At 34.6% G+C, this 27,460-nt stretch overlaps 4 protein-coding genes and 1 pseudogene across 4 annotated transcripts; 2 read left to right on the forward strand and 3 right to left on the reverse strand.

Moving 5' to 3' along the window:
- Positions 1 to 1,970: 1,970 nt before the first annotated feature.
- LOC139857460 (uncharacterized) lies at positions 1,971 to 4,808 on the reverse strand. Its single transcript, XM_071846215.1, has 5 exons — positions 4,250 to 4,808; positions 3,887 to 4,160; positions 2,918 to 3,016; positions 2,619 to 2,830; positions 1,971 to 2,193 (listed from the first exon to the last, which is right to left on the reverse strand). The coding sequence occupies exons 1-5, from the start codon at positions 4,705 to 4,707 to the stop codon at positions 2,118 to 2,120; spliced, it is 1,119 nt and encodes a 372-aa protein (XP_071702316.1). The 5' UTR covers positions 4,708 to 4,808; the 3' UTR covers positions 1,971 to 2,117.
- Positions 4,809 to 8,107: 3,299 nt separating this feature from the next.
- LOC139858320 (E2F transcription factor-like E2FF) lies at positions 8,108 to 11,045 on the reverse strand. Its single transcript, XM_071847176.1, has 11 exons — positions 10,699 to 11,045; positions 10,510 to 10,577; positions 10,358 to 10,410; positions 10,193 to 10,270; positions 10,046 to 10,099; positions 9,855 to 9,948; positions 9,672 to 9,742; positions 9,465 to 9,537; positions 9,178 to 9,239; positions 8,713 to 9,109; positions 8,108 to 8,292 (listed from the first exon to the last, which is right to left on the reverse strand). Exons 1-11 carry the CDS (start codon positions 10,785 to 10,787, stop codon positions 8,201 to 8,203), a joined length of 1,131 nt encoding a protein of 376 aa, XP_071703277.1. The 5' UTR covers positions 10,788 to 11,045; the 3' UTR covers positions 8,108 to 8,200.
- Positions 11,046 to 14,393: 3,348 nt separating this feature from the next.
- On the forward strand, positions 14,394 to 16,308 carry LOC139858324 (uncharacterized). Its single transcript, XM_071847180.1, has 6 exons — positions 14,394 to 14,635; positions 14,950 to 14,985; positions 15,110 to 15,311; positions 15,546 to 15,624; positions 15,728 to 15,842; positions 16,032 to 16,308. Exons 1-6 carry the CDS (start codon positions 14,448 to 14,450, stop codon positions 16,054 to 16,056), a joined length of 645 nt encoding a protein of 214 aa, XP_071703281.1. The 5' UTR covers positions 14,394 to 14,447; the 3' UTR covers positions 16,057 to 16,308.
- An 801-nt stretch (positions 16,309 to 17,109) lies between these two features.
- Positions 17,110 to 18,358, reverse strand: LOC139858357 (F-box protein At3g07870-like; annotated as a pseudogene).
- Positions 18,359 to 19,034: 676 nt separating this feature from the next.
- LOC139858356 (CRM-domain containing factor CFM2, chloroplastic) lies at positions 19,035 to 26,927 on the forward strand. Its single transcript, XM_071847210.1, has 13 exons — positions 19,035 to 19,913; positions 20,534 to 21,038; positions 21,598 to 21,728; positions 22,704 to 23,009; positions 23,420 to 23,576; positions 24,063 to 24,355; positions 24,447 to 24,506; positions 24,592 to 24,645; positions 24,742 to 24,837; positions 25,312 to 25,611; positions 25,798 to 25,990; positions 26,382 to 26,512; positions 26,589 to 26,927. Exons 1-13 carry the CDS (start codon positions 19,203 to 19,205, stop codon positions 26,811 to 26,813), a joined length of 3,162 nt encoding a protein of 1,053 aa, XP_071703311.1. The 5' UTR covers positions 19,035 to 19,202; the 3' UTR covers positions 26,814 to 26,927.
- The last annotated feature ends 533 nt before the right edge of the window (positions 26,928 to 27,460 follow it).

Genomic DNA, 27,460 nt, shown 5'->3' on the forward strand with positions numbered 1-27,460 from the left:
TCTGCTCTGATACCAGTTGTAAGGATATTAGGACCCAAAACAACGCAAGTGATTAAACAAGATCACTCACCGATAGTAATTCTACAAGATTACTAACCCACTTAATGAACGAAAGATTATAAATGCAAGAAATGTAAATCGACACAAGAGATAACGTGGTTATATGCAATCGTTGTGATTGCTTTAGTCCACGGACCAACTAGAGAATGTATTTACTGAATATTTGTGGTGTGTTTACAATGAGTTACAAGAGGGTCTATTTATAGAATGGTTTAAGGAGTAAGCTAAAAACAATTCCTTGAAGCTTCATGTGAGTTTCCTGACAGCTTCATGGAGGCTACATGTGAGTTTCCTAACAACTTCGTGGAAGCTACATGTGAGTTTCCTAACAACTTCTTGGAAGCTTCGTGTAAGTTTCCTGAAATCTTCCCTCTAATTGTTTAAAGTTCTCCATACTCCAACACAATATCACGAGAGAGTTTTCCTCTTAACGGGTATAGGAAGTGAGCATGACCTCCGACTTCCTTGACATGATCGGGTGAATGGCCAATGACCCTGTCAATGACCTTAATACTCCCGTTAATAAAAAAAAAATAACCAACTTTGTTTGACAAATACAAGTTACTTTATCTAATTGAATGACCGCCTAAAGTTGACTTTGAGACATATACTCTACATGAACTTGAAAGTCTTGGTGGTTGTTCAGACCACAGAACCCAAATTATAAGTGTGTACTTAGATCTCGTAGTTTCTAGTTCAGCTTGAGCTATAATCTAATTATATAAGATTCATATAATGGGTATGTTTGAGAAAACTAGTTTTTTATAAATGTATTTAGGCGTGTGGAAGAGTAGCTAGAATTGGTAAAATAAAAAACAAAATAACAACAAAAAGAAAAAAAAAATGAAACTTTTTCTCAAACGCTAGTCCTAATAGTTTTTTAGTTTTTTTCCTGCGTCTAAAAGTTTTAAGTTCTTTTATCCAAACAGAACTTTTTATTAGATACGAGTTTTGTCAGAAAAGCAAGAAGCTCCTAAAAGTTCCAAAAACTCATCCAAACATACCCGGTATGTCTTATGGTGTGCACTTTCTAAACATGCTGGTTTAGTTAATTATTTTATTTATTAATCAATTAATTTAATTATTATTTTTGGCCATGAAACAGACATTAAAATGATACGGAGTAACATCTAACGATCCTATTGTGTTTCAAAGTAGATTTAGAGGAAGACAAGAGAAAGTGTTCATGAATAAGTAAAAAACTAAAATGTTTTGATCATCAATTAACATTTGTTTGTCCTAATCAAGAAACGTTTACCCAATTAGCACCCTCTTTGCCAACTCATAATATGTGATGCAAGGAAGAGGGAATGATGAATGAACGGCAACGCGAGTTGGGTTCACCAACTATCATTTTTGTTGGTTTGACACGATACTGATTGCCACAGCGCTAACGGAGACAGACAGCCGAGTGAAAGTGCCTATTGGCCCCATACTAAGCCATCATGAACTATATGGTTTTCCTAAGTGACTCTAAAAGTGACAGATCCCGATTCAACTTATTCCTTCTACGTGTATCCATTCTGATCCAGATTCTAATGTACTATAAGTTACACAAGAACCTTTTTGGCACCACTCAAAAGTGACTTATTGCACGCTGTTTAGTACTGCTCAATAGGACATTTATAAGATTGAGATTCATTCATGACACAAGAAAGGTCTCAAGTTCTATACTGTACATGGATATCGTCTCTTAGAATTAATAAGTTAATAACAGGGCATCAATATTTTTTTAATCTAGAAAAGGAAAATAGTAGTAAACCAAAGTTCAGCACGAGATTCTATTCCAAATCACGAACTAAAACCTATCTGTTGAATTTCAAGCAAAGTACTCATACTTGTAACATCAAGGAGGTGGTGTTAAACTATAGTTGCAGGCCTCTAGAATTTTAGTTTTGACACAACATTGATACTACAATGATATATGCTTAATACAATCAAGAACATGGCATTGATTATATGACTTGTTTGTAATCTGAATATAAGTACCAACAATTAAAAAGAGAAATTTTGGGAAGGAAAACATATACATTTTTCTACCTTATTTTTAGGTTATATCACAACAAGCCCACTGCACAGCTCAGATGTAATCTGTTCTCCAAGCCTCTCAAGTGATGGCCCAAAAGCATACACCTGCACACCAAGAAATATTAGCTGTTTAATAGCATAAACACAAACAGGTGTTTATACAAATATATCCCATATGGAGGTGGCAGGCAAATTCGACCCATTTACTTTCATCATAAACGGGTTAAATGGATGTAATCTAAACACTTAGCTAACAAAGAATCAGGTTAAAAGTTGTCCAAAGTCTATTTCGAGCTCCTAAATCGTTTTAGTGTCACAACACTGCTTTTATAATCATAATTAGCACATAATATATTTATAGAAATGACGTTAAAAGGGTATAAAGTTCTTGTGAGTGACCCAAACTGACTTGGCCCGATTATATTGAACAATGCCATCAGAAACTCCCACCCTCTTTCGAAAGCGACCTCCACATCCAATCTTACACAAACGACATAAAAGTAACATGGTGTAAATGGTACAAAACTAACCAGAAAAGCATCTTTGCTAGGTAATCTCGTGAAGTCCCTATGGTGTCATGAAAATTATCATCGTCATTTGGGTAATTTTCCTGGCTTACTATGTCTGAAACTCCACTCTCAGAGGCAGTATCTTCCTTAAAGAACCTTCGAGATGTACACTGTACAAGTTCTCGTATAACTTCAGCTACCTCTGAAGATGATGGTCTAGATAGTTCGTGCACCTATTCCAAAAGATCGAAGAAATGGTTTTCATGAACAGCTTAAACAGGAACGATCACAATAACGATGATCAAACGTGGGGTAATTACCATGTCAGGATCCAATGACCGCAAGTACTTCAAAAGGTCATTGTCTGTTTCCCTAGTATTTTCTATTTGCATATTTTCCTGTTTCCTGGAGTGCAGTTCCTGGAAAGAAAGGGTAATGAACAATCAACATAATGGTTAAGTTTCAGACATGTATGAAGCATCCCAAGTAAGGCTGTGTTTGATAAATTAAATGATTTAGCGTTGAATGGTTCCTAATCTGAATGATTCAAAGTCTTTGAATAGACTTGGTAGACTTGGTTCTGAATGAATTGGGTAAAATTACCTTATTTACGTGTTACATGAATAAAAAATTCAATATATTTGTTTGTTAAGTGTTCTGAATATGATTTTAGGTAGAATATCAAAGAAATTTCGAGTGCTTAATTGTTAAGAGAGTGTTTCAACTCTGAATGGTTCAGCACTGAATGATGAACCATTCAGCATCATATCTCATTCAGAGCTTAGAAACAAACGCACTGAATGTTGAACCATTCAATTAAGAGGTACACAAACACACCCTAAATCAACCATCAACGTTGCTCTGCCTAAAGAGCATAAAGGGTTAACTTTTATGCTAGAAAATGTTATCATACAAAGCCGGTTTGTGGGTTGCAGCGGAAGTATAACATAGTTCAGAAAATCATGGTCACTCGCCACAACTATGTAATGCAACCCTACAAATTTAAACACATAAGTCGTGGCATTAAAAATATTATCTCGGTAGGCTTTTAAATTCTCCTGTTCCTGATTTATTGCAGTGTGACAAGCACGTATGTTAACTGTTGGCATGATCCGTTGCAAGAAGTGAAGAAAAAGTAAACTTTTAGATGTGTAAACCATTGATTAAAAACCATTAGCCAGTAGATGATCCTAATCCAAGCAAATGAGGATAACAAAGGGTACATACAAAAAATTATTGTTAAAAGTAAAACATAGATTGCAGATGATATACAGCAGGTGCTACCTCACCTTCTTAGCTGTAGATAGCTCTGATTCCAACTGGTTAATGTAATTCATAACTTCAGGTGACAAATCACCCAAACAACCTTGAAGATTCAATCTCTCAGATTCTTCCGTACAACACTCCATCATAACATTATCACACAAACATTCACTTTTATCAACGTTCTCCTCAACGGCGTCACAATCCTCACCTGAATTCAGCCTTTTTGAATCATTAAATGATGATATTTCAAAGTTCCTCATCAACATTATCCTATACTCCGCATTCCACAACGTATACCTAATTATTATATACATAAATCAATCAATCAATTATATACATCAATTAACATACACAACTACATCTAATAACAATTATTACTAATTTACCCTGTGATTAACGAAGAAGATAGCAATCGTTCAAGCGGACGTTTCGAAACCCTAATCATAACAGAAAACTGATCCGAAGGAAGCAAACCTAACATCGTTGAAATCGTCTGTTTCATCGAATCCTTAGCGGAATCAGAAACACCTTTCGATATCACCGAAGTATCCAACGGCTCGATCTTCTTCAACATATTTGCAATAACGGAGAATTCACGGTCAAACGATACAGACCTACGAGTAGATACAAAGTCATCGGATACACCGCCGCCGTCTACGCCGGATATAAGACAGCTGACGACGGCAACACGTTTCTTCGAGGAAGTGGTGGCGACGGATAACGACGGCGGTAATGGACGGATGAGGAGGTGGTGAGAGTACGGCGGTGGTTGGTGGTGGTGGAAGACTGAGAGATCGGCGAATCGAGATAGTAAGATAGCCCTAGATGATGAAGCTGCCGCCATAAATTGAATTAGGCGAAGCGTTTAACCGAATCTGGATATATCGATATCTATTATCTATATCTTTTCGATTCTTCCTTCTTCTGTTGTCCACAACTAAATACGGAGTATTCGTGTTCATTTTGTTTGCTTGTGAATGTCGGGGTTTAACGATATAACCTGTAAATTGAGCTTATTTACAAATTTGCCATTGGTGTTGGTGAAAGAAAACTTAATAGCTGGAACTTAGTCGGAGCCGGATAGTCAGATCCGGATATTGAAGCGTACAAGGCGTGCAGTCGCACATGGCCTAGTATATATAGAGATTCAAAAAATTTAGTCTAATACAAGTATTACATAACTAGGTTCATTTGTTAATTTAAGAGTTTAAAAAAAAAAATAGTCTAATACAATCGTTATTTTGATTCTTCCCAGTACTTATGACTTTATAAATGTTATTCAACTTATTATTATATATGAAAATTTTTATTATATAAAGTGCTTACTTTTGTTTTTGAACAGGACCCGTAAAATTGACAAGAAAGTCCTGAACCTAGTGAACGAGATCAAGCTATAACTATCAAAACCGAGTCTCAACTACAGCAAAAAGGAAACCGCGTAGCCAACAAAAAATAAACTAACTTGATCGTTATTTTTATGTTTATTTTGAACGGCTATTTCGACATCGAATGCTCTCATTTGTCACTCACATACGCGTTAGGAGTAAACTCTTCACACACCATCACCGCATCGGGTACCCGGTATTTTTTGGATTAAACCGAGTGGCTTAGGGCTTATACCTTTATTCACCATAACGAAATCCTTGAGAAAACCTCTCTCCTAGATTCGAACATGCGCCAACTAAGATTCAGATCTATCCGAGAACTTATACCACTCAGACAATGCCTCAGTGGTTACTTAATCGTTATTTTATCTACCGTATTCATTATTTCATTTATTCATAAAAGACTGAACTTCATGTCTTCATCTATATAGTCTATATGAGTTTGCTTACATCATTTAATAACATTATAATCTTTGATTGAAATACAATCACAACTTCACAAGACTCCATTATTAAAAATATTTATGGACGAAACTTGGTGCTTTCGATAAACCACTTGAACTATCCTTGAAGTTTTATCTTCATTAAAATTAAAATATAAAATAATAAAAGATTTTTAAGGCATGCATTAAATATATAAGGTAAATTGCATTGACGAAGCTAATTTTTTTTGTAAATAATAGTATAAGTTATAGTTAATATGTATATTTGATTTTTAGTTGGTTTAACAAGTGGATTTTGTGATAGATTCAAAAAGTTTGTGTATTGAATGTACTGTATCTTGTGCTCTGAATGCACAAGTTTTTCTTAAAACAAATTAACACACTCGTAACAAAATTTACTTCACGAATATTTACATTTCTACTACAAGGTTTGAACTACCAACTATTGAATCTATAAGTCATTTGATTCTAAACACACAAGTTAACCATACCTAAAGAAAATTTCTTCTATTTAAATTGTAAATAGTGTATTAATAATTAGTCGGTTGTTATAAAGATTAAACGGTTTATTTACTTAGGTTATTTATTTTGTATTTGTGTCTACTTATTTTTAGAGTTATCTTGTGATATATTACAAAAAGCCTAAATCTGAAATTTCTTTTATTATTTATTGTATCTTCTTCACCAAATTTTATAAAAGTAATAATACGAGTAATAATATAAATGGTAATGTACATGAATAAAATTTTATTTTAATCTATTAACATTAACCATGGCAAAAAAATGTAATTATCTGCTTCTTCTTTTTTCTTTTTATTGGTGAAATACGTATATACATGCTTAAATATATATAAATAAATATAAGTATGTGTCTATACATTAATTTGTCCAGGTACATATACACTATAAATTATCAATGTGTATCAGACATGTATAGATTGTGGAATAAATAATGATGTGGATTTATATAATTCACTTATTCTAAATGTAATTAATTTATAGCTTGATAGCTTTTTATTTTATTAATGATTTAAAGCAGTAGCAGAGACAGGAAGGGGACAGAGGGGTGCTCAGCCTCCCCCAATAGGTCAAATTCCAGTGAAATATTAATATCTCATATTTAATTATTTTAACTAAGCCTCCTCAATGATTTATATAACCCAATCTTTTGAGTTACCTATCTTTCAAACTTGAATAAGGAGTGATATTAACTGAAACATATTAAAGTTATCGCAAGGTAGCCTAGTAGTTTGGACCTTGACATCCTTGCAAAAGGTCTCAAATTTGAATCTTGGGGTGGCCATAGAAAGGTTGGAAACAACCATGGAGTATTCTTGATGGGCTACATACAGTAGAGTATGTGATTGGATTACTCGTCCTCCCGGATAACCCGAACAGGGAAAACCTTAGCACTTTTATTAACCGAAACATATCGTACAATTTTAGTTATCAATTATTTAGATGAGTCATATCAGTTTTCATAATGCAAATTTTATAGTAGCATTTTTATTGTTCAATAGTTACTAAAGTTCCGTTAAGTAGGTATGTATATATGTATTAAACAAATAAAATAAGCTATACATAGGAAGTTGGCTTTTTTAGTTTTATTTGGTTTGCCTCTTTTAACTATTGAGTAAGCCTCCCCTATCGTCAAATCCTGGCTCCGCCCCTGATTTAAAGCAAATTAAAATACATATATTATAAAGTCAAATTTTGTTTTCGATGGTACAATGAATCAAACATTCGGCATATTACACTAAAAATATTCAACTTAACAAACACACATTCACACTTGTTAAAATCTATATATAATTACTAACTTTAACAAATATGTTATTATGTTATGTTAACGACAATGATTACTAGAAAATATTTTAACATTACTAGAAATAATTTTTTATTTTCTTTACAAGCTAGAAAATATTTTAACATTACTTGAATATCCTAGTTAATATTCATTACCCGCATAATCCGTTGAATGTGTATATGGATGGATAAATTGAAGTTCAACAAATATATATAAAAATTTAATAAATATGAATGTGGATAATGACATCACCTGATCCACATATAGTTTGTAGGTTTCCATTTCGATTTCTGTTTTGAAATTGAATTTAAGGTTTTGCCATCAATATTTTCAAAACTAAATAAACCGAACCGAAGAACAATCCTTCACACTTATCCAAACATACACGCACAAACATATACGGAGTAATCGCAAACCACGTAAGCAAAGATTTTGATTGGCTAATACAAACATAACACTCATTTTCTAGTAACAGAAATAGCGATATGATTTGAAATGTCATGACATTTTAGGCATGAAAGAAACTTCAACTATGAAGGAGGTCTACACAGCTAACCACCAATACTACCATGTGATATACCAATTGTTACAGTATAAAAAACAACCTATAACTAAATTGCTGCATTAAGGGTATATGCACACAACACAGAATAACACTACTCATTAGTCCATATAGCTTACTGTAAAGAATGAGATCAAGTTTCAGGAAGCTGACTTTATCTGCTTCTTCTCAGCAGCTTCAACATACCATGATTTCCAAGCTCCGGAATAGTGCCCGAGAAGATCAATTAAAGCTGTCAAATCATCAACCAGACCCGTTACTTATGAATTTGTAATGTGTTGATTCAAGTTATATATTTTCTGTAATGGTCAAACGGGTCACGGGTGGAACATGTTTAATTTTAATGATTGAAACATAGAAACCATGTTATTATAAGTATTAGATTATTATTATTATTATTATTATTGAAATTATATACTAATTTTTAGGTCATGTTTGGCATACTGATTTTTATTTAAGATCATACACACACACACACATTAGTCCACGACGAGACTCGATACCACTAGGCCATAAGCCCTTTGGTATTTGGCATACTAATTACTCATAATTGTTTTAACTGCTATTGTTCCAGACCAACCCGACCCGTTTTAGTACATAATTCATGTACTCATCTAGGCCAATTTGCCACTTTTAAGAGTCAGTTAAGTACCTTTATTGCGATATTGAGGGCGGTATATATCAGCCAAGTTCTCCCAGTCCTGATCCAGCTTCAACTTTTTGTTCCCAGAGGTTCCTACTTTGTGTGCTGTGGCAGGTGTAAACGGGCCAAAAACAAATTCCTTTGAGCTGCGTTGACCTGTAATGTTCTCATCACATTCAACCTTTAAAAAGTCAATGTTCCCATGCATTGCCACAGTCACATCTTTTGAACTCCAATCAGACACAGAATCTGTATGGTTTCTTTTTAAATCAACACTGTTTGTAATATCCGTTCCAAAAGCTCTTTGTTTTGAATTGGTTGCATCTAAAGGTGAAGCTTTAGACCCCGGATATCCTTTCACACCTAACCATCTAAATGCTGGTTTTCCACTCTCAGGATGGCGCACCTTTAAAAAAAAAAAAAAACCATTTTTTAGATTTGTGAATTGTATAATTGCTAAGTAGTAGAAGTTACCTTTTCAAGAAGATTCATGGATTGAAATACATTTGCAATGTCATATAACCGCCTGACTTTTGCTGCATATACAGAATGTAAAACTAAGATAAGTAGTGTTTATTTAGCAATTTTCAAAACGTACCAAAGAAAAAATAGAATTATGAAAAGTAGAGTTAGTTAGATCACTACTCATTTAACCAACAAGCAATATGTAATTTGGTGCTTTAGCCTAAGTTGGGATCAAATGATTATTTCCTGTTACCGCATTAACAATTTAATAGACTAGATTAAAATGAAATAATTACTTCTCATGGCTGTTGGGTCGTGTACATCACCCAACAATGCTGTTGCAGCAGTGTCCAAAGAGATCAAGTCTGCCTGTAAGATATGACGTTTGTTTAGTCATATACTTATATATACTAACAGTTTAAAATTAACTGAAAATAGGAAACTTTTCATACTATAAAAGTCAGTATTTAGTTATTTACAAACAGAGTAACAGGTCTACTCACATTAGAAGATATGAATAGCTTGATGAAATTCTGTGTCAGAAGTCCAAGTGATTTTTCCTTCCTATTATTTTCTGACATATGATAACGAGAATAAAAATTAGAAACTCAAAACATGAAATGCTATTGACACATTTTTAAAGTAGTGATTTGCATGATATAAAGCCTAAAAGGATATCAACTCACCACTTTTAGAAGATCCAGATGATTTGGTATTATTCCGATCAATGTTCGAGTTGCTTGAATTAAAAGAATTACGTGAATCATTTTCAGTTCCATCCTATTCATAATCAAACATAGCACAATGATAATCTTACTTTAGTTCATGTAGCATGCAGATATAAAAAATGCACAAAAAGTAAACATGTTAAACTTACAGATGCAAAGCTGCAGTAATGAGAGACTTTATAGTTGTCAGTAAAGGCCTTCTTCTACAAGAGAATGCTAAAGTTTCAGATAATTATAAAAACACAAAATTATGAAATATTACTACTACGATAAAACGGATTTATATTTAAACATACCCTAAGCACTTCTAAGGCCAGAGGAATTGCAGTAAATCCCTTCCAATTATACTGATTTTTTGCTTTCCTTGTCAAAACCTAAAATCACACAAAATTAGCAAACCCTAGATCTACTAAACACAACCAGATTCATTCCTCACAGTTTAAATAGTGAAAAACCCTCACCCCAACGCTTTCTAATATGTTGACAATGTCGTATATTCTCCGTCTTTCGACACCTATAGAATTCGAATATCATTTAATTACATATATACATACACATAATAACTACATACACAAGTATAATCGGTAAATTATAATGAAAATAAGATGAAAACCTAATTGATTAGCAGCGTTGTCAAGTCCGATACATTCAACACCTTCGCGATTATACAATCTCAAAAAACTGAAACCAGATTCGATTCAAATCATTATACACGAACAGAACAGATTCATATAATAGTCATACATTTATGCGAAAGTGAAGAAGTGAGTAATTAAGTTGAAACTGTAATTAAAGTATTTACTTGGAGCATAAGACGCCGAGAGATTTGTCTTTACGGCTGTAGATGGAAGAATTGGGGTTTTTAGATTCGGAATCGTGAAGTGATGCCATGAATGGAAATTAGGGGAATTCAGCTCGATCGATGGATGGGATTGTTTGGGCGTTCACAAATAAAATTTGATTTGATATTTTCGAAGTTATGTATGGGTGGCGGGATTGGGGATTTAAAATTAGGGGTTTTGCGATCTGAAAAAATGGTGGCCAAAAAGGAAAATAAAGAGCGCTTTGAAACGAGCCGCGGGAATTTGAATCCGGAGACGATGCACGGGAAGGCACAATCTAATGAAAAATACGGAGTAAACTTTTACTATTTACTGTGCACTATTTTACTATCTTACTACTCGTATAACAGTTAAAAAAAGGAAAGGGTGCTTGGAATACTTCGTTTCTTTAAGGTCACTTGCAATCGTTCAGCTCTTTAACTAACATTTTCACTGCCACATTATCGTCACATCAGCACAAACCTTTTAACATTCCTTTCACTAAACACTCACAATCATAAACTTCACCACCCCACTTTACACATTTTTTATTATTATTTAAAAATTAAAATATAAATATAAATAACATTTATAAACTAAAAAATAATAATAAAATTAATAAAAAAGACGATTACATTAAATAATAAAAATACGAGTACAATAAAATTAAAATTAAACTACGAGTACATAAAAAACTACGATTAAATTAAAATAAACAAATTTATTCGGCACACAAACACAAATACGTTTTTAATAATCGGAATCCGAATCCGAAAAAAACGACCATCGGTGTCGTAAACAGGTCCCGAGGGTATGTAACGGCCCATTTCATCGCACCCTTGGTTGAGTTCTTCCATGTAGCGCCAACCCAACGATTTCGCGTCTTCATAAATTAGATATAGCGAAATCCGTTTGACACCTTCCTCGACGGCATCTTTTATCCCGTACCAACAATCGTCAGTAGTAAGATACTTAGCCGCCAAAGTGGGATCGGACTCATCTTCAAAAAACAATATGTTTGACCACTCGAACGCAACATTTTGTTTCAAAAAGTAGCGGAAGGCTTCAACACTAAGGTCGCGGACGTCAACATTTTCGAACGAAACTTTGGTACCACGTGTGTTATCGTATACTTTGTAGTCGAGATCAAACGAACCACCGTAAAAAACGTCGAAAGAAACAAGCATCGGAGGTAACGTCAACATTTTTGGAAGTTTAAAAGTGTGAGTTTTGGTTGAGATGGTGTATGTTTTGGTTGTGAAATGGGTTAAGTAATGAGGTATATATATAATGGGTGGGGGAAAAAAAAATCAAAGGATCAAAATTCAAACTTGAATTGAAGTGGGTCCCACAAACTCACCCGTTACTCCCGTTGCAGCAGCCACTGGCGGAGCCAGTGGCGGAATGCTGGTGATGGTGGTGATACGGTGGCGGTGGCTGGCGGAGGTGGGTGACGGAACATTGCAAGTGGCCTAACCCAACAAGTTTACTCAAAAATATATCTTAATCTTAATATATTCTTAATTCTTAATATACATTGAAACAAAATCAAATCAACTTTGAATTTGATTATCGATTATGTTTTGATTTAGTTTAAAATCAAATTCGGTTCATTTTTAAGGTTCTACTTTCTAAATTTGGTTAAACTGAAAGTTGAATTTAAAACGCAAATTTCGAATTCACACTCGACATTTTATGACTATTTGGGTTGAATTATTATGGAGTATTATTTTTTATCATTCGGTTTTAACTAAAAGCAATCCGAATTCAAAATCGATTTTCAGTTTGATTTCAATTTTTGATATTTAGAATTCGCTACCATTGGACTTTTAATTTTGCCTCTAAAATTTTTAAATCGAACACACAACTGAATTAACTAAGGGAAATAAAAATTGAAGCGATTTCTTTCTATTTTTAAGATTTCATTATATTTTTAAGATAGTCGTACATTTAACGTACGTTAAACTTACAACTTCTTGATTGAAGAGCTCATCACATATTATTAAGCCAGTGACCCTTTGCTATCGTCACATGTTTATTTTTAAGTATTTGTTTCTTACTCAATAATAAAATACATCGTAAATAGTTTTCAAAAAGTGTTTTTTATATATGCGCTAGTAATATTGTCTTGCAATTATATGATGAAGTTAGAGCTTCAAATCGATAAAAAGAAAAGTGACACTTGTAATGTATGACTTAAAGGATTCAATTTTAGGAATGTTAATTGTGTTGCTTTATATAGATGGTGGAATATAGCATGGATACTTCCATCTTCTTAATCCCAATTCAGTGTGGATTGATTTTCTGGAATGGGCATGGAGGCGTCAAAGTTTTGTGTCTTGGTCATTGATCAGACTGGCAACAATTTGGGCAATTTGGACTAGCTTCATGCAACAAAACTTTATTTGCCGAAGAGTTTTCATGTTGGAGTTTCATGTTTCGATCAATAAAACTAAAAGCCTTCATGTGGGCTACAAATGCAAAATTATGCCACTCTCATCAACTTCAAATTTGGCTTTCTACACCTCGAATCTTGATCCGAGATGCTTAAGGCCCCGTTTGACTCATGGAATCTAATGAGATTCTGGCGGAATTGAAATTGAATTTAAACAAGATCTGTGTCAATTCAATTTTAATTCCGCCGAAATCTCATTAGATCTCGTGAGCCAAACGGGCCCGTAGTGTTTCAATTCACTTGTTTATCATTGTGATTATAGTCACTTTTGGAGATTCATATACAATTCTCCCTCACGTATCTTTCGGGTTTTTCATCATTCGATGAAATATTCACGCAATATTTATAAAATTATATTTTTTCGCCAAAAAATAATGATTGTGCTGCTTTAAAAATATTGTTTTGCAATTACATACAAATATTAAAAATGTTGGAAACCAATATAATGATTGTTGATACAACTTTTACTATCAAGGTAAAACGGTAAGTTAAGTTGTTTGATACAAAGTTTGTTTACCGATTAAGTTGTCTAAAATAATATGTATCTCATCTTACAGTTCAAACGAGCCAAGTAATGAATGAAAGTTGTTGTATAAATAATGTTGGTTGAAAGTAGTAAAAATAGTTTTTTTGTTGATGCATACAACCTCATGATCTATTCTGTTAAAATATTGTCAACTTTTTATTGTAATATGTTCTCTAACTATACTAATTACAGTTAGGCATGAAAATTATCATCCCCGATGAACATTTCGATTCGATTCATCAATGGCATATATGAATGAATATTTGGATATGAATATTTAGTAAACCGGATATAAATCACAACACATTTTCAATCCGCTCATATGCATATTCATTCACACAAATGAACACAGAGTTTACTTTTTACTCATCATTTACCTTTTCATTAGCACAAGTTAGTAGATAAAACATATAAATGTACTCCGTACTTTTCTACATGTGTGATCAACTCTTTCCTCATATAATTTGTATGTATCTCATTTCCAATTTTGATACGTATTCGTCTAACTGAAGGTATGAAACGGAACAATTCATGTGACCCCTCCCAAACAAAAGCCCAAAATTATGCTTAAAAAAGCCCATGCTTTTGTCACTAACAAGTCCTCTACACGACTACACCGTCCCGAGTAGATAAGCATCTCAAAACGTCACCGTTTCCTGTTTCATAAAAACCGTATAAATAGGACCACGACAAAAGCTTTCAATATTTTCCCATCGTCAGTCAACCTGCTTCAGTCTACAACAAGAAATATGGTTTTCAATATGATCAGAAATGGAAAACGTCACCGTTTCCTGTTTAACTTGATTTGTTTTGTGTTAATCGTTTTTGTTGGGTCCGTTCACGGTCGTAAGTTGTTGTCAAAAGATCGACCGAAGCCTGATAATGTCGCACCCTTTGCTCGTTGGTTGGTTTCCGAAAGTTCTTGGGGCGTTATCAGGTATATATAATTCTTACTTTTTATTTTATATATATATATATTTATATTTATTATTTATTTATTTATATTTATAAGAAAACTGGAAGTTTGATACACACAAGAAATCAAAAAGAACTTGAATATACACTAATTAGGGATGTTTTGATATTCAGATGTTAATCAATTTTATCGGGACTATAGATTTCCTTCATCAATTTCCTAATTTTATTTGCATTTAACTGCACAATTCTCCTTGTTTGTAACTTTTCTAGTGTTATTTCCTAATTTTATTTGATGAAGTATGCAACTTTATTTATTTAATTATTTTTTTGCAGTAATATTGCATATGATTTAGGTGGTGCTCCCTTTGGGTATGTATTTGTATTCTTGTCATTATTATTTTTTTGTTGTTATTGGTGTATTCATTCCTACATTAATTTGGAGTTTTGATATTTTGTTATGAAAAATATGTTGATGTTGATTTTGATGATTCAGGAATGTGGTTTCGTATAGCGATGGTAAACCGAATGAAGGTAGTGGTATTCCGTATTTTTATTTAACAGCTTTGGATCCGACTGCACGTTATGCGCTGAAAGATCATAGAACCTCGTTTACAATAAGCGAATACCCGTTAGGAACATGTGGCAAGTTTGACCCTGAAAACCCGACTTGTGCTAAGATTACCTTCACAGGAAAGGTATATGCATTATACATTTTACAGGAGGGCTCCACCTTAGTATTTGAGATTATTTTTTTTGTTACATTTCCAATTATAATTGAGGTAGCATAATAAGTACTTAAAATTTCTTGTTTTGAAATTATTACCTTATTATTGTGAAATTGTGACTTCAAATTGTACCAATCAGTTTTTGATGTTTGAAACAATATGTTCTGTTTAGATTGTTACACAAATTTGTTAATTTTGTTTCAGTTGAACGTGCTAGATGCAAAATCTGACGAGGCTTTGACTGCTAAAGACGCATTGTTTGCCAAACACGCTGAGATGCAAAGTACGGAGTAATATATGCGTTATCTCTAAATTACTATTTCTTCTTTCTTTTTAACGTTTAATAATGACACCATATCTAACACTTTTGTGATGATTGTTGATAGACTGGCCAAAGGATCATAATTTTCAGGTCTTCAAACTAGATATCGAAGAGATATTCATGATCAATTTTTACGGCGGCCCTAAACCTCTCACAGTTGATCAATATCTCCATTCTGTGTAAGTCGGGATTTAGGGATTGTAAGAACTAGCACAAGTCATAAACAGTTTATACAGAATGTAATCTGATAGCTATAAAATATGATATGATAAATAATAAAATGATATAGTTATACATCTTATACACAAATTTACTTTTTGGTTTTTAAGCATCTTTATAAACGCAAAATTTCATGCATCATTCTACAGGAGTGCACTAACAGCTAACGTGTGAAAAACTAGCACAATCTCATGTTCCTATGAATGCTTATTGACACAAGTTATCATTGAGGAATATTTAAAATTTATGTACTGTAAACTATTTGTCATACATTTTTTCGAATATTTGTATCTTGACGCTTGTTGTTTTGAATTCTAAAACCTGTATAAGTGGTGCCCTTTGGGTATGTATTTTGCTGTAACTTCAACTATCAGAGTTGTATGATTCTTGTGTACTTGTGTTGATTGAAGTAACTGGTTTTTCATATATCTAACCATTTTGATCCTTGAAAGGGAAAAAACGGAAATGTAACTGAATATCCCGTTGATGGTCCTGATATACAAGTTTATGGTGATTTGATAAATGTATAGGAAAGTAGTAGAAACTTGTTTGATGATGTAAAGTGCAGAACATAGAATAGAGTAGAATAAACGATTAAAACAATAGATTATAGAAAGTGAAGCAAATATTGCCTTCAAATAGGGAGATTCATCTGATAGAAAATGGACATAAAAGAATGTAGCATGGTTTTATAAACATAGCTTAATTTAAGAGTGAAAGAAACTTCTATAGGATATACAAATGGGAGAAAACAAAGAAGGAACACCGGAAGCAGCATGATAGGGATGGGCAAAACCCCTGAAAAACCGTACCGAAACGAAAACGTACTAGTACAAAAATTGAACCGATAGGGATTCAACATGTTTAACCTATAGATGATATACGCATTTTGACAATCACCCAGAGCCCTGTAGGTAACTTTTTTGGGTCAAAGTGTTGGATTAAGTTGTAAGCAATCAGAAAGGTTTTATTTTGTATATTGAAAAGTATGTGTCACAACAAGAGGCACTAAGAGACATTTTACTAGTTAAATAATGTTTCCACTAGTTTAGTTTAACATACAAGTAGATTTCATTTCTTTAGAACATGATAACTAACTAGCGATATCCATAACAGTCATAAACAACAAGATCCTAGGTATAAACTAAATTCAACAACTTAAACGAGATAACTTTCTTAATACGAGTAAATTAAATCTGCAATATCTAAAGATTAACATCAAGAGGATTACTCAATTGTCAAGTCCATCTTTCAAACAAAGAAATTGTTAGGAACCACATACGATAAATTAGTCCTGTGGACAACTTTCCCACCATTGATAGGAAGTAAACTTCCAACATGATTAAACACCTTAGACAAATCAGCAACCTCATCATGATACCCCAAATTTTTAACCGTTTGTGTATCCGTATCATACACAACCAGTTGTTTATCATGCTTCCCCAGCCAAAATTTACCATTATCAATCTCCAGCAAAAATTCACCTATTAATCCACACCCCAACACTCTTGCAACATTAGTTTGAAGCTCAAATGACCTATACTTGGTCCAAGATGAAACTACTCCATATTCTTTCATCACCCACACCTCAAACATCATTGCAGACCCATCCCTCCTCCAACAGGGCCAATTCCTTCTCCAACCGATCACCCCTAGTAATTCCTTCATCGCTACAACCTGCCAACAAACATCGAAATGTTCTCCAGTAGATTCGGGAAATTCAAATTCAAGTAGATTTATGTAACTAAACACCTCATCACGAATATCAAAACACAAAATCATCTTCTTCTGATCCAGCGTCCTGCTCCCTGGATGCACGCCATCCACTTCCACAAACCCTATAGCAGTCAAATGAAACTTCCCATTTAAAAACACACTACATGCCAACTCATGGATTATAAATGGAACACGAGTCTCAATCTTCCTCCATGAATTCGTACTCAACGAGTACATCCCAACGTAATTCATCATAGCACCCAAGGACACAATCCTCAACACCTTGTACTCCTTTACAACATCATCAAACCCAAAACATAACACATCACTTGATGTATCGTGAAAAGAAAGGCGATTTAGGCAATTTTTTGAAAACCCCAGTAGCAGGATTCCATACAACAATAATCGAACGGTGCGGCAAAATACTCAAACAAATTACCCCGTTACAGCTCCCGCAAACATCTAACGATTCCGAAACATCGATTTCAATAGGGATTTTGATTGATTTGTATGATGAATCAGATAAGATCAAACCAACCGTACGATCAGAAGTGGAAGTTGAGATGGTGGATACTGTAGGTTTAAAAAGAAAAGATGGATCTGAAGTGGCGGATTGATTTTGAAAATGTTTGGAGATGAAATTAGGGTTTTGAAAAAGTGAGTACCATGATTTGGAAACGGATTTGAAACGGAGAATGTATCTAGCAGGAACACGCGACAGAATATCGATGATTACGTCTGGTGGCAGCTCTTTCGACATTGAAAATTAGGGTTTGATTATTTAGGGTTTTCAAATCAAGTATTCAACTGTTTATTACACGGTGGAGTTGAGCTGCGTGTATGTATAGATTATATTTAGGTTTCTTTACGTAGCACTCCGTTTACTGTAACGGTTGTAAAATATGTACTCCGTAACATAATTGTTGAAATATTGACAAACCACGAGGACTATATCCCATAAAAAAAAATCACAGGGATCAAACCAGTAATATGGGTGAAATCACAGGGACCATTCTAGCAATTATTCCTTTTTTTATAAGACTCATTGTATCGGTGGGATTTGGAGGGCGTGGCTATCCTACTTGGCACCCAACCAACGCCCCATATTGCCGTATCAATGCATGGCTTGTTCAAAAATGGGGACTGCACGTTGCAAAGCAACGGGATGGGCAACGGAGTTGGTTACTAATTTATTAATTTTATATTATTTTAAAATATTATTTTATACCCCTTTTTAATATTTAATCCAATTATATTTTAACACATCATCACAATACTTCCAACTCACACCAAAAAACCACACAATCACTACTCCACAAAAACAACTCACACGTCCTAGTCATCAAAAAGCAACTCACGCCCTCGACCACTACAAATGGTCTAAATAGCCAAGGTGCCCTTGAAAAACTACAGCTATATGACGTAAGCAAAAAACTACAGATATAGTTGCTATTTGCTTTCATGTCCAGCCGATAACCATCACAGATGTTTCTGCAGTCCAGTCTATTAATTTGGAGGGAAAATTGAACCAACAGTTAATCAAATTTCAAGTAGAAGTAAACGATTTATGTAATTAAATTCAATAAATTCATCATTATCCCCAAATGTTGCTTCAACAACCTTCACCTTCTCCTACAACCCTCCCAAATCCCTTCATTTTTCACTCCAATTTCCCCAAATACCTTCTTCCCAAAACCCTAATTCACTCTCGCCGGACTTCCATTCTCCGCCGTGCTTCCACCTCATCCTCTGCCGGCGACACTAAAACCCTACCTCAATCCGCAATTCAACGAATTGCCGATAAGCTCCGGTCTCTAGGTTATGTTGAAGACGATAGCAATACACCACCAGAACAAACCCTAACCCTAACTACCACCTCACCTGGTGAAATATTTGTTCCTTTACCTAATCAGTTACCAAAGTACCGGGTCGGGCACACGCTTGACCCGAGCTGGAGCACGCCGGAGAATCCGGTTCCGGAACCAGGCTCCGGTAATGCGATACAACGGTATCATGAGCTCCGGCGTGAGGTTTGGAAGGAGAAGAAAGAGGAAAAGGTGAAAAGGAGAATTGAAGGGAATAATGAGTGTGAGAGGTTGCCAACAATGGCGGAATTGAAAGTTCCGAGAGACGAGTTAAGGCGGTTGAGGGGTGTTGGGATTAGTATTAAGAAAGTGATTAAGATTGGGAAAGCTGGGATTACTGAAGGGATTGTGAATGGTATACATGAAAGGTGGAGGAACACTGAACTTGTAAAGATTGTTTGTGAGGATATGTGTAGATTGAATATGAAAAGAACTCATGATTTATTAGAGGTTAGATGTAACAATATCATATTCTGCTTTTCTTTTTGTATATATATAAATATAAATAAATATAAATTACGAGTTCTACGTTAGGTAACGAGTTCTGGTAGCCTGCTTATTAGATTAACTCATGGAAATCATAAATAATCACTTGCACATAGTACTTTCAAATGCTAGCTAAACAAGTTATTATGTTTACTGATTTAACTTATTTGATGTTCCCTCACCATTCCAAGATATCTATATACGTAGCTCAATTTTGATAAGAAATTGAAATTGTGAATTAGATGTATGCTAGTAACCGTCAAACAGCTTTTACGCATTTTGGTATTCGACCTTGAGGTGTGTTTGTATTTGTGCTTATGTTCATCATCAAGTTGTTTCACAATAATTATCGTGATTCTGAATATCTGATTGTTGACATGATTGTTCCATTTAATTAACTATCTTTAACTTTTAGCCCACTGCCCATTGCATGTGATTATCAGATTTTGCAACTAATGCAGACCCATATTTTTTTTTTGTTTGAATGGAGGTAGTATAACATGAGTAACTGTAACATGATGTATAAATTCTATCTTTTGAATCATATTATTTGACTTAGATTCTGTTTGGAGTATTTTTCTCAGAAAAAAACCGGGGGTTTGGTTGTGTGGAGGTCCGGAAGTATTATAATATTGTACAGAGGAGCAGACTATAAGTATCCTTACTTCTTCGTTAATAACATAAAACCTAGTGATGCATCAGCAAGTTCATCTATGGATTCTGAAGGTGGTGTTCAAGAAAGCTCATCAGTTATCACAGATGATGTGGCATCCAGTGAACAGACGAAAACAGCTCAGCCACCTTTGATTCAAGGTGTTGGTTCTCGAACCAGGGTGCGGTTTCAGCTGCCTGGGGAGGCACAGCTCGCAGATGAAGCTGACCAGCTTTTGCATGGATTGGGTCCACGGTTCACCGATTGGTATGGATATGATCCCTTACCAGTTGATGCTGACCTTTTACCAGCAGTTGTTCCTGGGTACCGGAAACCATTTCGGCTCCTACCATTTGGAGTTCAACCAAAATTAACCAACGATGAGATGACTATTCTAAGAAGACTTGGGAGACCTTTACCGTGTCATTTTGCTTTAGGTTAGTGACTCTTAAGTCCCAAATTATAATCTTTATTTTTGTAAATAGTCAATTACAGGTAGTAATTTCAACACATTTTAATGACATTGATTAAAATGGGTAATTTTGTAGAGTTTCAGTTCGATTGACCCAGAACCATTTTTTGTTCAAATTTGTTAACTTCCATACAAATAGTGTGATACATCAATAATAGTTCAGTTTCTTGAATATAATGATTTAAGAGGTTGTATACCTTAATATTACACTTGGGGGTGACTTCAAGCCTTTTAACCCATGTTGTTTCAACTAGTATTCTTGTGAATTGTCTCAATTGATCCATTAGATGTACAAGATAAACTCAATCGACTAATTTATAAAATGTCTCAAAATTGCCACTTGTTATATGGGTTGTATTTTTATTGGTAAAAATGATATCAGGTCAAGATCTTCGGTAATGATTTTTAGTAAACCTATCCCGTATATTTGTCTATGATTATCCAAGCCGCCCGATGTTACCATTTTGCTTCCTATTCCATCTCTCATTTTGTCATTACCTTTTGTCGTTTTCTTCTTGTATCAGGTCGAAATAGGAAACACCAAGGCTTGGCATCAGCAATATTAAAGCTTTGGGAGAAATGTGAAATCGCAAAGATTGCTGTTAAGAGAGGTGTACAGAATACTAACAGTGAGCTTATGGCTGAAGAAATAAAGGTCAGTTTAGGAGTTTTAGTTACTTGAAACTAGTAACAAATTGAAGCATTACCAAATGAATCGGGGACCCACAATTAAGCTTACTCATATCACACTGTCCTTTATACAGCTTTTAAAAGTTGGTAGCGAGAGTATCTCGGTTTTCCTCGTAAACCAATCAAATTTTCGAAGCTGTACTCAGGGTAGTAATATGAGCTCTTTGGAACTTTCGAAATTTTAAGGTCTTTGGTCGATCTACAAACTCAGCAGTAGTCTGGTGAATAAGATTCAATTGATGTCGTTTGGGTGGATTGAAAACTGGTGCAATAAGAATAGTTTAAATCAGAAAAAATGGCTAGAATGTCCCAGCTTTGACTAGTTTTTTGCTGCATCTATAGTTAGGATGTTTATCCGTTTTTGTTCCTTGTTCTTTTCTAGCTTCTCATTTGCCTATTAATATACTCGTAATTTTTTTCCGATATTGAAAAAACAAGTTTTGGGATTTAAATATGTAAATATAAAGTCAAGGGACTTAGGTGCAAATTGGCCGAAAGCCCATTGGGTTAGTAATAGTTTTGAACGTATATATCATACCATCTATTCTTGAGAATAAAAGGGGAAAATGTTACCGTTTGACCCATCCGTTTAGCCAAGTCTAAACAGTTATCAGGTTTTGACCCGTTACCCAACCTGCCAACCCACCAAATTTCGCTGCCTATCGGTACAGTCCTGACTCATAAAATCTCTGATAAACGTCAGCATCCTCCGGTTTAGTTGGTTATATCTAGGTTATTTTTATTGATATATATATATATATATATATATATATATATATATATATATATAGTACTAATTCTCGGTCACTGTTATCTGTTTCAGCTTCATCGTATTATACTATAATATAGCTTGTAGTCCAATCTTTAAATTTCATTATTTTCATTGTTTTTTTTCTTCCAAATACTACTTTCTTGCCTTACAAAGAGTAAAACATTGCAGTGGTTAACGGGAGGCACATTACTTACACGAGATAAGGAGTACATTGTTCTGTATAGAGGTAAAGATTTCTTACCGGCTACAGTTTCATCGGCTATAGAACAGAGAAGGAGCCTTGCAGTTGATGGTCTTGCAAGAAAGAAGACTCCGCGCTCGCCAGATGTGCAAGGAAATAAAGATAAGGAAATTGAAAATCCTGCTACTGAACTTGGTCGGATGAGAGACCAGAAACTAGAAATTGCTATTGAGCAAAGGAAACAAAAGTCCCGTGAAGCGGCTATAAAGAAAACTAGTTCCAAATTGTCTCAGGTACCATTTACATACTTACATTGATAAAAGGGTTAGTTTACATCATCTTCATTTACTTTTACTTTTTTTTAAAAAAAAAAAAAAAATAGATTTAAAGATGGGTACTAAGGTTGCTGTTTCCAGTGTTATAAAATAATTTCAAGACCACCATATTAATATTATTAGTTATTAGTTTATTTGTACAGCTTTACTAATCTACTTTTAATACTATCAAAATCAAATACATACATTAAGTATTTAAGTATTTAAAAGAAACTGAAGAAGGTGGCAAAGTACAAAAGACCGAAAGACTGTTATCGGGTTAACTTGACTAAATCTGCGTTCACGTTTAATGTATATGTTTTGACCTTATATCTAAATACCAACTTGCCATTTTACCATCGTAAGATATTTCATTTTAACAATGATAGGCATTGGAGAGCAAAGAAAAGGCAGAGAAACTTCTGGAAGAGTTGGAGAAGGGAGAGGTTAAACAACAACTGGAAGTAGATAAAGAGGGTATCACCGAAGAGGAACGCTATATGCTCAGGAAGGTTGGTTTAAAAATGGGGCCTTTTCTACTGTTGGGTGAGTCTCAATTTCTTTCCATAACACATAAGAAGTCACATTTCTTATGAATAGGCTGTTTTGGGTTATGCGTTACCTTACCGTGTCAATTGAGTAACATAACTTTTAGCTAAGAAGAGAATATGTTAAATGGGTTCAAAGTTGGTCACATTTGTTTCATTCGTACAACCCTTTCAAAGTGCTCAAAATAGATTATCTTCAATAATGAATCTAGTTTTCTAGCCATATATGCCAAATTATTTTATATTTAAAAAAAATTGCACAAAAAGTGTGTTAGGTCAACCCAACATGTTATAACCCGTATTGACAATTACCTAGGGCCCTAGGGTTGGTCACTTTTCTGGGTCAGAATTGATATGTGGAATGGAAGTCATAAAAAAGATCTACCTGCCCATCTTACCACACTTGAAGCCTAAATCGTCTTGAAGCACAAATGTATTTCTCCCATTAGCAAATGTTGATGATAAAACATCTTCCCATTTTCAGGAAGACGGGGAGTTTTTGATGGAACGGTTGAAAATATGCATCTTCACTGGAAATATAGGGAACTTGTGAAGATATTAAGTGGTGAAAAGAGCATTGACGAGATTCATGCAATAGCAAGGACATTAGAAGCAGAAAGTGGTGGAATATTGGTGGCAGTTGAACGTGTGCGTAAAGGTCATGCAATCATTGTCTATCGGGGCAAAAACTACAAACGACCACCTAACTTAAGGCCACAAACGCTTCTTAATAAAAGAGAAGCATTAAAACGCTCCATAGAAGCTCAGCGTCGAGAGGCAAGTACTTTTTTTGTGAAGCTCGTTATTAAGTACTTCATTCACTTTTGTTTGATAATAAAGATGATAAAATGTTACATGTCTGATGCAGTCTTTGAAACTTCAAGTATTGAAGCTTGACAAAAGTGTTGAAGACTTGAAGCTTAAGTTGGTGAGTGTTTTGATGTGGTCATCAGTCATTTGTAATAGTTGGTTAATAGTTTTCTAAACAAATAAATTGGTCTGTCTTGAACTAGGCCAAAACTGAGAAACTCAATATACGGAATGAAGAGAGTCAAAACCTTCAGATGGTGAGTGTCTATTTAAGAAATTTTTTATTATATTTTTTAATGACTTTTTGAGGGTGACCTTAAAAGGGTGCTGTTTGGTAATGATGTTGTATATAGGAGCAGGAGATGACAAGCCTATCAGCTGAATATGTAGAACTTGACTCCGATCTTGAAGTTTGTGAGTCAAATTGTATTGATCATGACAATGGGCAGGTGAGGAGTATTAACTTGTGTTGGGTGTTATTAGAGATGACGATATGGGCAGGTTGGGTAACTGAGCAGAACGGGTTTGGGTCAAACCAGGTTGGGTGGGTAAATCCATAAACTTCTTGTGCATTTTTTTTTATGAATATGTAAGGTAGTAAGCATGATAAAAATAACCTTTTGTAACAATAATGATTGAAGTAACACAATTCAGGACGCTGTGAGCATTAAGTATACAGTTATGACACCTTTCAACCTTCACATTAAAATATTTAAAATTTTGATTTTTTTATGCTAACAAATTTCTAAAATATTTTTATATATAAATATCCAATATACAATAATAGAGGATTTGTGGGTCAACCCAAACTGACGCAACCGTTTCAATCAGTTACCCAACCCACCCATGTTGGTTCCTCACAAAGATCTACGCGCGACTTGATTAAATTAGAGCAAGAATTTGACTAATTTGTAATTTTGAAGGTGAGAGAGTTTCATGGAGATGCTTTAATCACTACAAATGACTATGATACCTTAAAAGCATCACAAGTTAGTCCAGAAACCAATTGTGAAGATCGATTAGGAGAGCCTTCCATGGAACTCATGGGCAATGATCCTGTCGAGTTTAGTGTCTCTAAAGAAGACATGAACATCACAAGTGACAAAGATGAATGTGAGCTCACAAAAGCCAGTGCAAAGTCTTTGACTGTATTGGTGGAACGAATCAATGAAAATGAGGAAGCTATGCAGCTGAACTCTTCAACTTGTCCTGAGGCTTTCAAGGTAAAGCATCGTACACAACATTTTATTCTAGCTAATACTCAGTTGGTATATGATTATTCGCATTGCATATATTAAAATTGCTGATGGAGAATCCTCAAATCCTTTTTATCCATTGTACTTTTTTGATGAATTAGTATTTTGGCCTTCATCTTAATCTCGAGTTGATATATGTTCTTTCTATTCCAGCTAGAAGGACCACCAAGCACCGCGCCTTCTATTTCTGGCATGAAGAGTGATGTGACGTTTTCACCCGCTAATGGACTTGGAGTCAACGAGTCAAATGGGAAACCACGCCGACCCACCCTTCTGTCTAATAAAGAAAGGCTGCTTTTAAGGAAACAAGCTTTAAAGATGAAAAAGCGTCCTGTTCTAGCTGTTGGTAAGCTATAAGTGCTAACAGTAGAGGTGGAAAAATGGATGGCTCAAAAGGTTGGGTAATGGGTAAAAACAGGTACGGAGTATTATATTTTCTGGGTTGGGTCAAAATTAGGTTGTCCATCAACATTATAAGATTTTAAACATGATCACAAAGGCTTTTTCATAGAATTATAAAATTAGTACAGTCCTTTTTCTGAATCATGGGCGAATTTCAGCGTGGCTGACCCATTTGTGTGTTTCTTTTTGTGCTAAGTTGTTTGCACTCGTTTGCCCAGTAGTAAATAAAATACTTGATCTCTATTTCTGAGTGTAAAATGTCTACGTCGTCAAAATAAGTAGTAGCCGGTGTAGAATTGTAGATTGATGCTCTTACTACTTTTATCATATTTCAGGGAGAAGTAATATAGTTAGTGGAGTGGCTAAAACAATTAAAACACACTTCCAAAAATACCCCCTTGCTATTGTGAACATTAAAGGCCGAGCCAAAGGGACTTCGGTGCAAGAAGTGGTTTCAAAGTTAGAGGTTTGCGCGCCACTACCCAGCTGTGTCATATGAACCATTACTCGAGCCAATGATAACTAAGCTATTTTACTTGCAGGAAGCAACTGGTGCTATTCTCGTCTCACAAGAACCAAGTAAAGTCATTTTGTATAGGGGTTGGGGAGCTAGTACAACACAACGTTCTAATCATACTGATGGTCAACATGAACCAAGTAAACGCGATGATGTACTCAAGCCGATCATCTCTCCGGAACTCGTTTCAGCGATTAGGCTTGAATGTGGATTGCAGGATAAAAAAGTCCAAGAGAGCGAAATAGCCTAATGCAATCCCCTTTTAGAGTAAGAACTATTGAGTAGTTTTTCACTTTGTGGTATACGAAGCCCGTAATGTAAAGCTAAATCATTTTAACCTTTAAATATATCAATCTGTTATCTATTTGTATTTTTTTTTTAGAATGGTAGAGATTTTATAAAGTAGGGCAGAGAAAAACAAAATGACGGGAAAAAATCACACACCAAGCTAACAAATAGCCATCACAAAACTTCACTAATTCTCCCAAGTTATAGATACAACTATTGAGTGGAGAAGTCCAATAACTAGCCAGTTTTAAAAAATCACGAAAAAGAAATTGGTAAAAATACATATTAATTTTTTTTATAAGTACGTTATTTAAAATATTGCCGATTTTACATCATCCGTTCTTCGGAACTCGAAACCGAGTTGGTTGAGCTCTGTTTGAACGACATTTCTTCGAATGTGAGTGAGTTCGAAAAAGCTTGCTTGAACACGTAGTGTATTGAGTATGAATACGTAGTGTGAACTCCAGTACGTCGACGTAGTGTGAAGTCGAGTTCAAACATATCTCGTTCGAAGCTTATCAACGGATCAAACATGGTGACTATAGTTTGAATAGAGCTTGTTCTAACTCATTCGCAGTCACATGCCAGGTGTAGTGTCCAAGGCATGAT

This window comes from Rutidosis leptorrhynchoides, chromosome 7 (assembly GCF_046630445.1).
Source record: "Rutidosis leptorrhynchoides isolate AG116_Rl617_1_P2 chromosome 7, CSIRO_AGI_Rlap_v1, whole genome shotgun sequence".
Classification (NCBI taxonomy): Eukaryota; Viridiplantae; Streptophyta; class Magnoliopsida; order Asterales; family Asteraceae; genus Rutidosis; species Rutidosis leptorrhynchoides.